We start from the raw sequence: 15,906 nt of genomic DNA, 5'->3' as shown, positions 1-15,906 counted from the left end.
TTGTCGGGAAGAGGCCCTTGTCCTCATCAACATGGGGACAAGGTGCTTTGGGGGAGGGGGGGCCCGCAGGGCGCCCCCCTCCCCCAAAGCACCCACCCCCCCATGTTGAGGGCATGCGGCCTGGTACGGTTCAGGAGGGGGTGGGGCGCTCGCTCGTCCCCACCCCCTTTCCTGACCGGCCGGGCTGCGTGCTCGGATCGGGGTCTGGCATGGATTTTGGGGGGACCCCCACGCCGGTTTTTCGGCGTAGGGGGTTCCCCTTACAGTTCCATACCAGACTAAGGGCCTGGAATGCCCCCCCGCGCTCACCGCAATAGGAAAATTAGTTTTTCCTATTACAGCGAGCGTGAGATGCAGTACCCTGCCCCTCCGTCGTATCTGGTCCGTCGGACCAGCATACAGACGAACGGGCTTTCCGTCAGGAACTGAGTCCGGCGGAGTTACGACGTAAAGATTTGAAGCAAGTTTCAAATCTAAAGTACGTCGGATTTCCGACCGAAACGGTCCGTTGGAAGTCCGATGGAGACCACACACGGTCGGATTGTCCGCCGGATTTGGTCCGGCGGCGTCCGTCGGACTTTTGTAGCCGAAAAGTCCGACCGTGTGTACGCAGCATTACAGCTTCTGGCAATATCTTTGTTTCGTTGTCTGTGTCCTCTACTCATTGTGACAACCCCTTTCCCCATTTCTTGTAATGGTGAAAGAAAATAAGGAAAAATCTCCCAGACAGAAATAAAAGAAGAAAAAACTAACAGATACGTTTAAGCAATACTCCAGCCAAAATTAAGATAAAACATGAAACACTTTACTTTGTACACATGGACACTGGTAGAAATACCATGGAGTATATTTAGTAGTGTGAGGGACAGAAGGACTATAGTCTAAATTAGTCTGCTAGCTTTTCAGTATATTGTTTGCTAACATTCATATTTTTCAGATTTACACACACTCTTGGCAGAATTTTGTTTGGAAAATGAAGAAATTAAATAAAATGGGTTTTTTTTCACATTTTTTTTTTTTTTTACACACTGTCATCAGAGCAGCACAGTGTCATCACATGGCTGATGTGGTGGTGAGCAGGAATGCTAACTGATGACAGTATGTTAAAAAAAAAAATAGTAAGAGCCATGGTGAGTTTTTTGAAGTTGTAATTTTTGCCAAAATTATTTGGAAAATTATTAAAATATTTTTTTATATTTGTTTCCCCCAAAGTTGTTATTTTAACAAAATATTTCTCACACACATCATAGGAATACTTAGAATTACACTCCATAAACATTCTGGGATACCACATGTGTGAGACATTTTCACAGCCTAGATGCATAGAGGGACCCAAAATCCAAGGAGCACCTTCAGGCTTTCTAAGGGCATATATTGTTTGCTAACATTCAGTATTCAGTATTGATTCAGTAGCAATGTATTACTAACAGCAGCATTAGGTACAAGCTATCTTTTAGTAGTAAGAAGTATTTTCTTCTTTTTTTTTTCACCAAGAAATTAATCACTTATGAAAAATGAAGCATAACTGACAGTACCTCACTCAGCGTGTAATTGTTTAAAGCAGAACGAGCCAAAAACAAGAAGATAAAAATAAATTGTCCATTAACCCTTTTACTGCCACTACCATAGAATCTATGGCTGTGGTTTCGGGTGGTTTCACACATGCACACGCCGAGAGTGTGTGTAATGCCGTGTACACACGAGAGGACTTTACGGCAGACTTTGCCCAGCGGACGGGATTTCGTCGGACAATTCGATCGTGTGTGGGCTCCAACGGACTTTGTTTTCTCAAAAGTTGGACGGACTTAGATTTGAAACATGTTTTAAATCTATTTGTCGAACTCGAGTCCGGTCGAAAAGTCTGCTCGTCTGTATGCTAGTTCGACGGACAAAAAGTCACGCTAGGGCAGCTATTGGCTACTGGCTATAAACTTCCTTGTTTTAGTCCGGTCATACGTCATCACGTACGAATTCGACGGACTTTGGTGGATTGTGTGTAGGCAAGTCCGTTCATTCAGAAAGTACGCAGCATAAATCTGACAAGCCAGCTATCAGCTGTCAGGCATGGTGATTTTTTTTAAGTTGTAATTTTTTATCACAATTTTTGGAAAATATAGAAATGAAATAAAATTTGTTTTTTTTCACAATGTATTTTTTTACATACTGTTATCAGAGCAGTACAGCGCCATCATATGACTGGTGTGTGATCAGGGATACTGACTGGTGACAGTATGTAAAAAGAAATAACTAAATTCAATTTTTAGTAAGAGCCATAGTGAGTTTTTTTGAAGTTATAATTTTTGCCAAAATTATTTGGAAAATTATGAAAATATATTTTTTCCCAAAGTTGTCATTTTAACAAGTTATTTCTCTCACACATCATAGGCATACTTAGAATTACACCCCATAAACATTCTGCTACTCCTCCCGAGTATGGGGATACCACATGTGTGAAACTTTTTCACAGCCTAGATGAGTAGAGGGGCCCGAAATCCAAGGAGCACCTTCAGGCTTTCTAAGGGCATAAATTACACTTTTAATTTCCTGACTACCTATTACACTTTTAAGGGCCCTGGAGCACCAGGACAGTGGAAACAGTTGGGAACACTGGCTCTGTTGAAACTGGTATGGTGGTGATCAAGACACTGGTTTGGTGGTGACCAGGACACTAGTATGGTGATGATCAGGACACTAGTATGGTGATGATCAGGTCAATGGTATGGTAATGATCAGGTCACTGGTATGGCAGTGATCAGGACACTGGTATGGCGATGATCAGGACACTAGTATGGCAGTGATCAGGACCCCGGTATGGCGGTGATCATGACACTTATATGGCAGTGATCAGGACCCTGGTATGATAATGATTAGAATACTGGTATGGTCGTGACAAAGACACTAGTATGGTTGAAGATCAGGACACTAGTATGGTGATGATCAGGACACTGATATGGTGATGATCAGGACACTGGTATGATAATGATCAGGACACTGGTATGATAATGATCAGGACACTGGTATGATAATGATCAGGACACTGGTATAGCAGTGATTATGACACTTATATATGGCAGTGATCAGGACACTGGTATAGCGATGATCAGGACCCTGGTATGGCAGTAATCATGACACTGATATGGTGGTGATCAGGACATTGCTATGGCCATGATCAGGACACTGGTATGGTAATGATCAGGTCACTGGTATGGAAGTGGTCAGTACCCTGGTATAGCAGTGATCAGGATACTGGTATGGGGTGTAGCGGTCTGGCGTCAATGTAGTCAGTGACACTGGCTTGGGGCAGTGGTCTGGTGACACTGACTGATGTAGCTAGAGATAAGGTGCACTGTTTTGGCAGCACTGGGACAGGTGTGTGTCTGTTTACATACAGTGTGATGGGCTGATTACACTCAGAGCCTGCTAAAACGTGTATCTCTCCTTTCACAGATGATCTCTGTGGAAAAAGAGAGAACTGAACTTTACTTTCACTTTCAATATCTACAAATATGATCGCTGTTATTGGACACAGCGATCACATGGCACAGGACCCATTTTTTTGGTCCTGTACCTGGTTGTGTGATCCACTGTGTCACCAGGCTCGCAGGATCACGCTCTGTGAACCACGCACGAACAACTGATTACGGGGGACGTACGGTTACGTCTACCCACATCGGTGCTGCTCCCATCCAGCCATATGTATACATTTGCCAGACGGGAAGTAGTTAGGGAGCTTTCCCTGAGGAGGTCTGAAGATGAAACGGGAAGGATCTGATGATGTCTTTACGACTGGAAGTCTGTCTGTTGGTGTATGCTGCTATCCAGCTCCTGTTTTAACTCTATTGCCGTGTACATACGCTCGGAATTTCCGACAATAAATGTTCGATGGGAGCTTGTTGTCGGAAATTCCGACCGTGTGTAGGCTCCATCGGACATTTGTTGTCGGAATTTCCAACAACAAAAATTTGAGAGCTGGATCTAAAATTTTTCTACAACAAAATCTGTTGTCGGAAATTCCGAGCGTGTGTAGACAATTCCGACGCACAAAATTCCACGCATGCTCGGAATCAAGCAGAAGAGCCGCACTGGCTATTGAGCTTCATTTTTCTCGGCTCGTCGTACGTGTTGTACGTCACTGCGTTCTTGACGTTCAGAATTTCCGACAACATTTGTGCAACCGTGTGTACGCAAGACAAGTTTGAACCAACATCCGTCAGAAAAAAATCCAGGATTTTGTTGTCGGAATGTCCGAGCGCGTGTACGCGGCATAAGAGTGAAGTATCTATGGAGCGCTGTTATACATTGCTTTGTTGAGTTATGAAAATGTGAGTTATCTTTTGTTTTATATATTTAATATATTTTAAATAGGTACCTTACTGTTGCTAATTCACCGTCGTTTTGGAGCACCTAATTACATAAACCTCCTTGGGAAGCTAAAGTAAATGAGGGATGACATCCAGAAAAAATGCATGACTTTAAATATACCTCCAATATTGAGCTGATACATAAAAACAACAACCCAGATAACCCCAGATAAAATCCATCAATTTTATTACAAAGTTATATAAAATACCACCTCAAAAGGGCAATTAAAAATGTATTACACATTTATATGCACTGGAAATAGATTTTAACAAGTGATAATCAGAATAATTAAGACAGTCACTCGTTTTTCTGTATGTTTTCTATGTTTTGGGTTGGGGATAATACCTCCTTTAGAGCTTTTTTGTATTATTATACACAGAGCCCCAAATTTGACATTTTGATTTTAAATGAGGGATGACCATCCCTGGATATAATGGTGGATGCTTTTGAAAGAGAAGTATGGCCAAAGCTTTTTTGGTCTTTTCTGGGTCACAGGAGTGCATGTACTTTTGCTCTTCTGTGACCCAGATTCAGCTTATAGTGAGCTACTGCCAGCTGACATCACAGAGCCGCTCCAGACTCTGAAAGGATCCCATCCATATTGTCGGAATCCACCCAGCTGCCTGATTGGCAGCTGGCTCTGGCTCTTAGGGCATGGCAGTGAGCCGAAGCCAACTGTGGCCACCCCCCTTCAGCCTAGCGCTCCAGTGAGCACTGGAGGGGCAGAGCGTGGAGCAGTGACTGATAACCACCGCTCTCCACTCCAAGAAATCTGAAAACTGAGTGATCAGCAGTCATGTGGTCTTTCAGTTCTTTGGCTTAGAGCTGACCAATGCTGCAGCATAGAGGTAAGCATAGATGTTTCTTCCCAAAGCTTCACCTTTAAGCACATATTGACCTGCCTGTAATTTGGGGTCAACACTACAGGGGTTGGACAAAAATATGGAAACACTACATGATTTACAGGTGTGAAAGTGACATGTTTCACATTGAAAGCGGAAGTGATGTAACTTTTATTTGCTTCCGCTGTGTGATGAGACGCCTAGCTAACAGTTGGGAAGCCTCACGTTCATCATTCACTGCGTGTGCTGCTAGTAATACGGAGTTATGTCAGAGCTTTCTGAGTTTCAAAGAGGGCAAATTGTTGGTGCCTGCTTAGCTGGTGCCTCTGTGACTAAAGTTGCCAATTTTTATTTGCGATGTCGTGAGGTACAGTATAGAAGGTTATGACCGCATATACAGTGTCTGGGAAAACGTGGTCGACATTCTCAACTGACCGAAAGTGACAAAAGGACATTGCGCAGGTATGTGAACCGGAATAGGAAAACAACGGCTGCCAAAGTGACGGTAGAGCTCAATCCCAGTCTTCCAAAGCCCGCATCCACAAAAACTGTGCGAAGTGAACTCCATTAGCAAAACATTCACAGGCAAGCTTCAATTACCTAACCACTAGTGACAGATATTAATGTTCAGAAGAGGTGATGCAACCGCCATAAATCGTGGACTATCGATCAATGGAAGACTATAATATGGACCGATGAATCGAGCTTCACAGGATACAGTACACTGACAGTACACTGAAAATACTGCAGCTGCCTGCCTGAGGTATTATTAGGAAGAGAACACCAGAAATTGTCTGCAGTTAGCTTTAGTTGCGCACTGTGCACAGGATAAAGTACACTGACTCAAAATACTGCAGCTGCCTGCCTGAGGTATTATTAGGAAGAGAACACCAGCAATTGTCTGCGATTAGCTTTAGTTGCACACTGTGCATAGGATACAGTACACTGACTGAAAATACTGCAGCTGCCTGCCTGTAAGTATATTAGGAAGAGAATAACAGGAACGGATCTAGCTAAACTGAATACAGTGTATATATATATATATATATATATATATATATATATATATATATATATAACACCTGGGATGCACTGACTGCAGCTAACTGACTCGCCTGCCTGCTCTATCTAACTCAAATGAAATGACACTGTCTCTCTCTCTCTCTATCTCTCAGCACGCCGGAACACACTACACAAGGCTGACTTCCAGGCGGCCTTATATAGTGTGGGGGCGTGTACTAAATCCCCTGAGGCATAATTGGCCAAAGCCACCCTGCCTTTGGCCAATTATGGCTCTCCATTCTTACCGCGCTGTGATTGGCCAAAGCATGCATGTCATAGTGCATGCTTGGCCAATTATTAGCCAGCAATGCACTGCGATGCGGCAGTGAATTATGGGCCGTGACGCGCCACTCGAATTTGGCGTGAACGGCCCATAATGTTCATACTTTGGCGAACGGCCGATGTTCGAGACGAACTTACGTTTGACTCGAACTCGAAGCTCATCCCTAATGGGCACTCTATACAGGCTGAGCTGCTGGGCACTGAACAGGCTGCATTGATGGGCACTGAACAGGTTGCATTGATGGGCACTAATCAGGCTGAGCTGATGGGCACTGAACAGGCTGAGCAGATGGGCACTGAACAGGCTGAGCAGATGGGCACTGATCAGGCTGAGCTGATGGGCACTGATCAGGCTGAGCTGATGGGCACTGATCAGGCTGAGCTGATGGGCACTGAACAGGCTGAGCTGATGGGCACTGAACAGGCTACATTGATGGGCACTGATCAGGCTGCATTGATGGGCACTGATCAGGCTGAGCTGATGGGCACTGAACAGGCTGAGCTGATGGGCACTGAACAGGCTGAGCTGATGGGCACTGAACAGGCTGCATTGCTGGGCACTGAACAGGCTGAGCTGACTTGGCACTGAACAGGCTGCATTGATGGGCACTGAACAGGCTGCATTGATGGGCACTGATCAGGCTGAACTGATGGGCACTGATCAGGCTGAACTGATGGGCACTGATCAGGCTGAACTGATGGACACTTATCAGGCTGAGCTGATGGGCACTGAACAGGCTGCGTTGATGGGCACTGAACAGGCTGCGTTGATGGGCACTGAACAGGCTGCATTGATGGGCACTGAACAGGCTGAGCTGCTGGGCACTGAACAGGCTAAGCTGATGGGCACTGAACAGACTGTGCTGATGGGCACTGAACAGGCTGCATTGATGGGTACTGAACGGGCTGCATTGATAGGCACCGAACTGTGATCTACAAAATTTCCGGCCCCTCCCCCTGCCTTCTGGGAGACACAAAGGTCCCAGAAGATGACGGGACCACTCAGAACGCGCGACTCACGCATGCGCAGCAGGAAACAGGCTGTGAAGCCACAAGGCTTCACTTGCCGTTTTTCTTAGTGAAGATGGCGGCGCCTGCATCCAAAGCCGATTGTCGAATCGGCTAGGGGTGCCGACATCGCGGGATACCTGGACAGGTAAGTGTCCTTATTTCAAAAGTCAGCAGCTGCAGTATTTGTAGCTGCTGGCTTTTAATTTTTTTATTTTTTTTTTACTGGCTGGAATTCTGCTTTAGAGCCAGATCACACCATAGAAACGCAGTCTGGATGCGTTCCAGATGCTTTTCTGCATGCACGTTTTTGATGCGTTTTTGGTGCAGTCCAGTGCATTTTTTCACCCCCTTTTTTTATTAACCTTAAACAAGGACATGTGTGTTCCAGTGCGTTTCTGGTGCGTTCCATTGTGTTTTTGATGCATTTTACAGCGTTCCAGTACAGTCCAGTGCAGGAAAAATGCAGCATGTTCTACTTTTTTTTATCTGGAACTGCAAGCACTGGTTTGAACTATGCCATTGAAAACCATACTTTCCATGCATTTTTGATGCAGAAAAAAAAAAACGCATTGGACTGCATGTGGTGTGAACTGGCCCATAAAGCAGAGTTCCAGCCTGGGTGAAAAAAAAAATTAAAAGTCAGCAGCTACAAATACTGCTAAAAGCTGCTGACTTTTAAAATAAGGACACTTACCTGTCCCGGGGACCCGCGATGTCGGTACCCAAAGCCATTCCGTCCATCGGCTTCGGGTGCAGGCGCCGCCATCCTTACTAAGGCCCCTTTTCACACTGGGGCGGTTTGCAGGCGTTATTGCGCTTAAAATAGCGCCTGCAAACCGCCCCTATACAGCCTCCGCTGTTTGTTCAGTGTGAAAGCCCGAGGGCTTTCACACTGAAGCGGTGCGCTGGCAGGAGAAGAAAAAAATCTCCTGCAAGCCGCATCTTTGGAGCGATGAAGGAGCGGTGTATTCACCGCTCCTAAACCGCTCCTGCCCATTGAAATCAATGGGACAGCGCGGCTATACCGCGGCAATACCGTGTCTATAGCCACGCTGTACGAGTGGTTTTAACCCTTTTTCGGCCGCCAGCGGGGGGTTAAAACCGCACCGCTAGAGGCCGAATACCGCGGTAAAACAGCGCTAAAAATAGCGCTGTTTTACCGCCGACGCCCCCTACCGCCCCAATGTGAAAGGGGCCTAAGGGAAACAGTAAGTGAAGCCTTGTGGCTTCACAGCCTGTTTCCTACTGCACATGTCTGAGTCGCGCTGTGCTTTCCCACACACACAGGTCCCAGAAAATGATGGGGGGGGAAAGAGGAGGGCCAAAAAAACGCGGAAGTGATGTTCGGCGCTGCGGCCCTGTGGGACGGAAGTCCCAAAGAAAATACAAGCTAAGGTATGAAAAAAAATTAAAATATCTAAAAACAAGGGGGGTGGGGGTGGTTTCGGTTTTGAAGGAGTTACATTTTTCCTGGAACTCTGCTTTAAAGAGGAGTTCCAGTCGTTTTTGTGTTTATTAATAAACACATACTCACCTGTCCCTGAATCCAGCGATGTGGCCGTCCGAACCCTTAGTTTGCTCCCTCTCTTCTCCCCGGCACAGGTGTTTCATCAGATTAGGCGACCTATTCGATTTTGTAACGCAAGTGACGTTCCATTGCTACCATCTTGCTACACCCCACACTCCTCCACAGTAAGGATACAGTGAGAAGGCGGCAAGTGGACATCTTGTTACACCCACTACAGTTTTGCATTTCACACATATTTTTACCAGTAAACTGAGCTTATATAGTTAAATGCAGTATTTAAAAATCCATCTGACTGTTTAGATGTTGCATTTTAAAAGCAGCGGCGAGCCTGATGATCTTACAGGTTTGCTAATCTGACAGAACACAGCTGCTTTGAAAAATCAACATCAAAACAGTCTGACTTAAAAATACTGAATTTCACTATATAAGCTAAATTTACTGGTAAAAATAAGTGTGAAATGCAAGAATCCAGAGGGTGTAACAAGATGTCCGCTTGCCGACTTCTCACTGTATCCTTACTGTGGACGAGCGTGGGGTGTAGCAAGATGGCAGCGACGGAACATTACTTCTGTTACAAAATCTGACGAAACACCAGCATTACAGGTAATGGGCACCCGGTTATGACAGGTTGCGGCTTCACAGTTGGGTGCGCAGAAAACTGCAGGGAGGGAGGGGAAGAGGAGAACACAGCCACTTGGATTGCCTAGGCGGCCTGAGAGGAAGTGGGAGCGGGTACCTGTCAAAACTAGGTACCCGCCACCCCCCAAAAAAAAGGACATACCAAATGTGGCATAGGATGGGTGGAGCTCCACTTTAAAGAAAGGGAAATAAACCAACTTAACCACGTCAGCCCCGGAAGATTTTACCCCCTTCCTGACTAGAGCACTTTTTGCGATTCGGCACTGCGTCGCTTTAACTGACAGTTGCGTGGACGTGCGACATTGTACCCAAACAAAATTGACGTCCTTTTTTCCCACAAATAGAGCTTTCTTTTGGTGGTATTTGATAGCCTCTGCGGTTTTTATTCTTTGCGCCATAAACAAAAAAAAGAGCGACAATTTTGAAAAAAACGCAATATTTTTTACTTTTTGCTATAATAAATATCCCCCAAAAATATATAAAAAAAAATATTTTTTCCCTCAGTTTAGGCTATGTATTTTTCTACATATTTTTGGTTAAAAAAATCACAGTAAGCGTATATTGATTGGTTTGCGCAAAATGTATAGCGTCTACAAAATAGGGGATAGTTTTATGGCATTTTTATTTAAATTTTTTTTTTGTATTAGTAATGGTGGCGATCTGCGATTTTTATCGGGACTGCGACATTATGGCGGACACATTGGACATTTTTTACACTATTTTGGGACCATTGTCATTTATACAGCGGTCGATGCTATAAAAATGCACTGATTACTGTGTAAATGACACTGGCAGTGAAGGGGTTAACCACTAGGGGGCAGTAAAGGGGTTAAGTGTGTCCTAGGGAGTGATTCTAACTGTGAGGGGGCTGGGCTTGAACACACAGGACAGTGATCACTGCTCTCGATGACAGAGAGCTGTGATCTCTGTCCTGTCACTGGGCAGAACGGGGAAATGCTTTGTTTACAAAAGCATCTCCCTGTTCTTCCTCTCTGTGACACGATCGCGGGGACCCGGCGGACATCGAGTCCGCGGGACCCGCGGTCACGGAGACCGCGGCAGGCGCGTGCCCGCGACACCACTTCTTAAAGGGGACGTACCTGTACGCCCTTTTGCCTACCAGCGCCATTCTGCCGACGTACATCAGCGTGCGCTGGTCAGCAAGCGCTTAAACAGTCCCGAACAGTCAGCCATTAGGTCACATTTTGGTTCCCCAAACTTGGGGAGTTATTGGTCCTGAAATAACGAAGGGGCCAGGGCTGTCTTTAAGGCAGGGCAAAAGGGGCAGCTGCCCCGGGCACCAGTCATTGTTCTGGGCCCCAAAGCAGCTGCCCCTTGAGCCTACACTGCCTGAAAATTAGTTGACAAGTGGATTTGGGAGGGCCCAAGAAAATGTTTGCCCAGGGTCCAATCAGTGGCAGCTGGTCGGCAAGTCTGATGCACTGACTCGCCCCATATAATCAGCGCCTTGACGGGGCTCTCTTTCAGCAGCGGCGGCTCTCCCTCAGTTTCCTCCCTCCTGCCTCTGGCTTCCGTTTCCTCCCTCCTTCCCCTGCTCTGCACGGGAGTGTTCTCTTTTCGGCCAATCAGAAAAACGGGTCTCAGACCTGCTTCTGATTGGCCGGATTGAGGATCAGTGTTACAACAGCGAATTTTCATTCGCTGTTGTAACACCTGGGTGGGCTCGTAGCGCAATGCTCTTACACCACGAGTCCACCTTTTTTGAAGCCTATTAGAGCCTATGGCTCTAATCAGGTGCTGCAAAAATACACCCGCCGCTGTAATTCAGGTGCCCAGTGTCCGGAAGGGGGCCAAAAGCCTGAATAGGGGGGTGGCAGCGGCCTTGGATAGATTTATGCTATGCATGAATCTATCCATTGGTCATATAGGGGGGTGGCTGGAGAGAGGGGGTGGCGCCCGGGTGCCCCCTAATGGACAGGCCGTCCGGGTGCCCCTAATGGACGGGCCGCCCCTGGGTCCAACCCATATTAAAGACGGCCCTGGGAGAGAAAGGAAAGGCTGGGACAGGAGCTGATATATAATTTGTATACATTATGGTCAGAATATAAATAAACATTGTTTTGTTGCCACAACAAGGAAATTGAAAATTGTAATAAAAAACACAAATGTATCAATAGACAACCTCTGACACATAATAACTATCAGGAAGGACACTCCTGGAAGGGGTGGGATGTTCTCCTCTATCTTCTATCACATCATAACTAGTTCAAGGCAGCCAGCCACTTGCAAACATTTCCTCTGATTGATAGGAGATCCCAGGAGTGTGTGCAGCAGCTGTGTTGCCTGCTTTGCCCTCTCTATAAATAATGCCCAAATGTCAGGGACTGCTAACTGGGTCAGCCCTCTTCCCCCCCCCCCCCACCCCCTGCCACCCCACTACATCATGCCACTACCATTGCCCCTGGCACAGGCCATGCCTCTCTGTGCCTTTTCATTGATGACCACACCAAGCATGACAATAAAAGATAAAGGAAAAAAAAATATATATATATATATGTATATATAAAAGCTGCCATGCTTTCTGCCCAGACAGACAGAAGGGAGCTGTGCCTGCCCTCCCCCCAGCCCGGCCCTCATTGGCTAGGCTGCTTTGTCTTAGGGGAGCTGAGTGCCCCCTCCCTTTGTGCGAGGCAGCTGCAGCACATTTGAATGTATAGAGGGGGGATTTGAAGGGACCATTTGCGATGGGCCATCTGTCTGGCAGGCAGCAGTAGTAGCAGCAAAGCAAAGCAGAGCAGAGCAGAGCCCAGCGCAGCCCGACCCCTCCGACCACACAGACAGACATCGGCAGCCCCCCAAGCAAGCAGCGCCCACTCTGCCAGCATGGTGCTCGTACACGTCGGCTACCTTGTGCTTCCAGTCTTCGGCTCTGTACGGAACCGAGGTACGGTGCTGGATGGAGGGGATGGAGGGATGGATGGAGGGGATGGATGGGGGGAAGGGGGGGGGGGGTGATGGCTCTGCAATGAATGCCTTGCTGGTGTGATTGCTTGACACAAGAGGGAGGGGGCTGCTTTGTAATCTGCCACAGCCTGGACTATTGCAATGGAATGGTTTGCAAAAACAAAATTATATATATATATATATATATATATATATATATATATATATATATATATATATATATATATATATATATATATAATTTATTTTTTGCAAACCATTCCATTGCAGTTGCAATTGTATTGCTATATATATATATATATATATATATATATATATATATATATACACACACGACTCATGACATATTACAAACCAAGCCTCACTTCTATATTGCCCTCTCTCTATATATGATGACTTGCAGTGGTGACTATAGCTCAGTGGAATGTGTATTCTGTAGATAATGATGTGCTGGGTTGCCATCTGTCCATACATCTATTAGCAGAGCAGCCTTCAGGAGAAGAAGCAATGCTATGTGTTATATATATATATTGGTCTGTTGGTATTGCTTGCAGTGCTGATCTTATATTTATATTATACTCCTAGGCAGCCTTTTTCTATAGCTGAAGTAGGATCCTCCTTTTTTTATCCTTTGCCATTGACTTTTTTTTTTTTTTTTTGCAATGTCAGAATAACATAATATCTTTCCATAGATCTTATTTTTATCCTTTGCCATACTGACTTTTTTTTTTTTTTTTTTTGCCATGACAGAATAACATAATATCATTCTATAGTATCAGTATAATGTAACCCTATCATTCTATAGATCCCCTTTTTTAATATCCTTTGTAATACTGACTTCTGCAATGTCAGAATAACATGATATCATTCTATAGTGTCAGTATAATGTAACCCTATTATTCTATAGATCCTTTCTTTTTTTTCTTTTTCTTTCTTTTTTTTAATATCCTTTGCAATACTGACTTCTGCAATGTCAGAATAACATGATATCATTCTATAGTGTAAGTATAATGTAACCCTATTATTCTATAGATCCTTCCTTTTTTTTTCTTTTTTTTTTTTTATATCCTTTGCAATACTGACTTCTGCAATGTCAGAATAACATGTCATTATATAGTGTCAGTATAATATAACCCTATCATTCTATAGATCTTATTATTATTTTTTATCCTTTGCCATACTGACTATCTATGGTGTCAGTATAATCTAATCATATTATTCAATATAATATAAAAATCCTTTACCTTACTGACTTCCTACAATGTCAGTATAACATAATCATATCATTCTAAAAACCCTTTTAATTTTTTTAAGCTTTTGCACCATTGACCTTTTACAGTGTCAGTATAACCTAGACCTATTTTTCTATAGATTCTATTTTTACTCATTTCCATAATGACTTTTTTTTTTTTTACTGTGTCAGTGTAACATAGCTTGTTTTTATGCTTTGCTATACTGAATTTCTACAATGTCAGTATATTATAGCCTTATTTTATAGATCTATTTGTGTGCTTTGCTATACTGACTTTCTATTAAGTCAGGATCATCCTGCAAACCTTATATTTATGCTTGGCCATACTGACTTTCTTCAGTGTCAGTATATTATAGCCTTATCTTATAGATCGATTTGTATGCTTTGCTATACTGACTCCCTACTAAGCCAGTATCCTGCTGTAAACCTAGTTTTTATTCTTGGCCATACTGATTCTACTCTCCCAGGATTGTTCCATAAATCACATTTTTATTCTTGGCCATAGTGACGTCAGGATCTTCCTATAAATCTTTTTCTTTTTTACCCCACTGACTTTCTACAGTTTCAGTAAATCATAGCCTTAATATTAAAGACTGAATTCTTTATACTAGCCAGACAGACTCCCTACTATGTCAGTGTCATTCTATAAATCAAATTTTGTCCCTTGCCATAGTGGCTTTCTACAGTGTCAGTATAACCTAGAAGTATCACCCTAGAGATTTCATTTATTACCCTATGGCCATACTGACTCTCTCCTATGTCAGTGTCATTCTATAAATCTTTTTAGCCTTTTGCCATACTGATATTCTACAATGTCAGTATAACTAGAATTATCCTATAAATCTATTTTTTTTATTATTTGCTGTGCTGACTTTCTACAGAGTCAGTGTAACCTAGCTCTACCATCCTATAGATCCAATTTCTGACCCTATGTCAGTATCATTCTATAAATCAAATTTTTATCCTTTGCCCAACTGATTTTCTACAGTGTCAGTATAACCTAGAATTATCCTATAAATCTTTTTTTTTTTTTTAAGTCTTTGCCATGCTGACCTAGAAGTATTATCCTATAAATCTATTTTTTTTACCCTTTGCCATGCTGACTTTCTACAGTGTCAGTATAACCCAGCTCTACCATCCCATAGATCCCATTTCTGACCCTATAGCCATGCTGACTTCCTGCTCCGTCAGTATACCGTTGTCATGCCATTGTATGGCTCTGCCTATATTGTTAGTGTGCCCAGCGGTCGACCGCCCAGTCATTTATGAACCAGTCCAAAAAAAAAAAAAATTTAGACCGAGGATGTGCGTGAAAAAGAAAACGCCTGTCATTGTCCTAATCACATGCTAACCGTGAATGTGGTCTTTGGTGGTCACCTCCTAGGTTTTTTTTTTTTTTCTAATAGGACAAGCATGATGCCAGCCTGCCAGGGCATTGCTTCCGTCACACACAATGGCGAAGCGCTGATACATCATATCGGTGTAATTGGCACAGGGTCAGCAGTCCAGGATGGTGGGTGGCACTTCTGAGCCATCCATAACCTTTTAGGCACCAGTCTGTAGAAAAAACAAAAAAAAAAGAATTTTGGGTTGGCAAGCCATTTTAATGTGATGCAGATCAGATCCCTGTATGTCAATCAGCCCCAGTTCCTCCCCAACCTCAGCCTGCTGTTCCATCAGCAGCCAGCATTCCCTTGCAGATGGGGCTGCTGCAAACAAAGGGTTAAGCGATCACAAAGGAGGAGGAGGAGGGGAGGCCGGTGACACTCTTACAGTGGGGGGTTGTTATGATCCATCATATGTTTTTAATATTTTAGCTTTTGGAAAAGCCTAGCGCATACACTAAACCGTTGACATTTGTAGGCATTGCACACTTCTATATTAATTATTATTATTATAATACAGGATTTATATAGCGCCAACAGTTTGCTATTGAATCAGTAGCAAGCCAGCTAGACCCTGGGAGGAATTTTAAATCTCTTGTTAGCCATGCTGCTGTTAGC

The 15,906-nt window shown here is 44.1% G+C and overlaps 1 protein-coding gene and 1 long non-coding RNA gene across 3 annotated transcripts in view; one reads left to right on the top strand and one right to left on the bottom strand.

Annotated features, from left to right (window-relative positions):
• LOC141131604 (uncharacterized) overlaps nt 1-12,689 on the bottom strand; it is a 145,488-nt gene extending 132,799 nt beyond the window's left edge. Inside the window, exon 1 of the long non-coding RNA XR_012242793.1 lies at nt 12,595-12,689. This is a non-coding gene — a long non-coding RNA (uncharacterized lncRNA). The remainder of the gene's footprint in view (nt 1-12,594) is intronic.
• ARK2C (arkadia (RNF111) C-terminal like ring finger ubiquitin ligase 2C) overlaps nt 12,175-15,906 on the top strand; it is a 155,521-nt gene continuing 151,789 nt past the window's right edge. Inside the window, exon 1 of one of the 2 annotated variants that reach the window (XM_073619056.1) lies at nt 12,175-12,631. In XM_073619056.1, coding sequence (XP_073475157.1) covers nt 12,571-12,631 — 61 coding nt within the window. In that variant the 5' untranslated portion in view covers nt 12,175-12,570. The remainder of the gene's footprint in view (nt 12,632-15,906) is intronic. The other variant, XM_073619064.1, reaches the window with a different exon arrangement.

The sequence above is a fragment of the Aquarana catesbeiana genome, linkage group LG01 (assembly GCF_042186555.1).
Source record: "Aquarana catesbeiana isolate 2022-GZ linkage group LG01, ASM4218655v1, whole genome shotgun sequence".
NCBI classification, from domain to species: domain Eukaryota; kingdom Metazoa; phylum Chordata; class Amphibia; order Anura; family Ranidae; genus Aquarana; species Aquarana catesbeiana.
The sequence above is the reverse complement of the archived record's forward strand: the minus strand, read 5'-3'. Positions and strand labels throughout refer to the sequence as shown.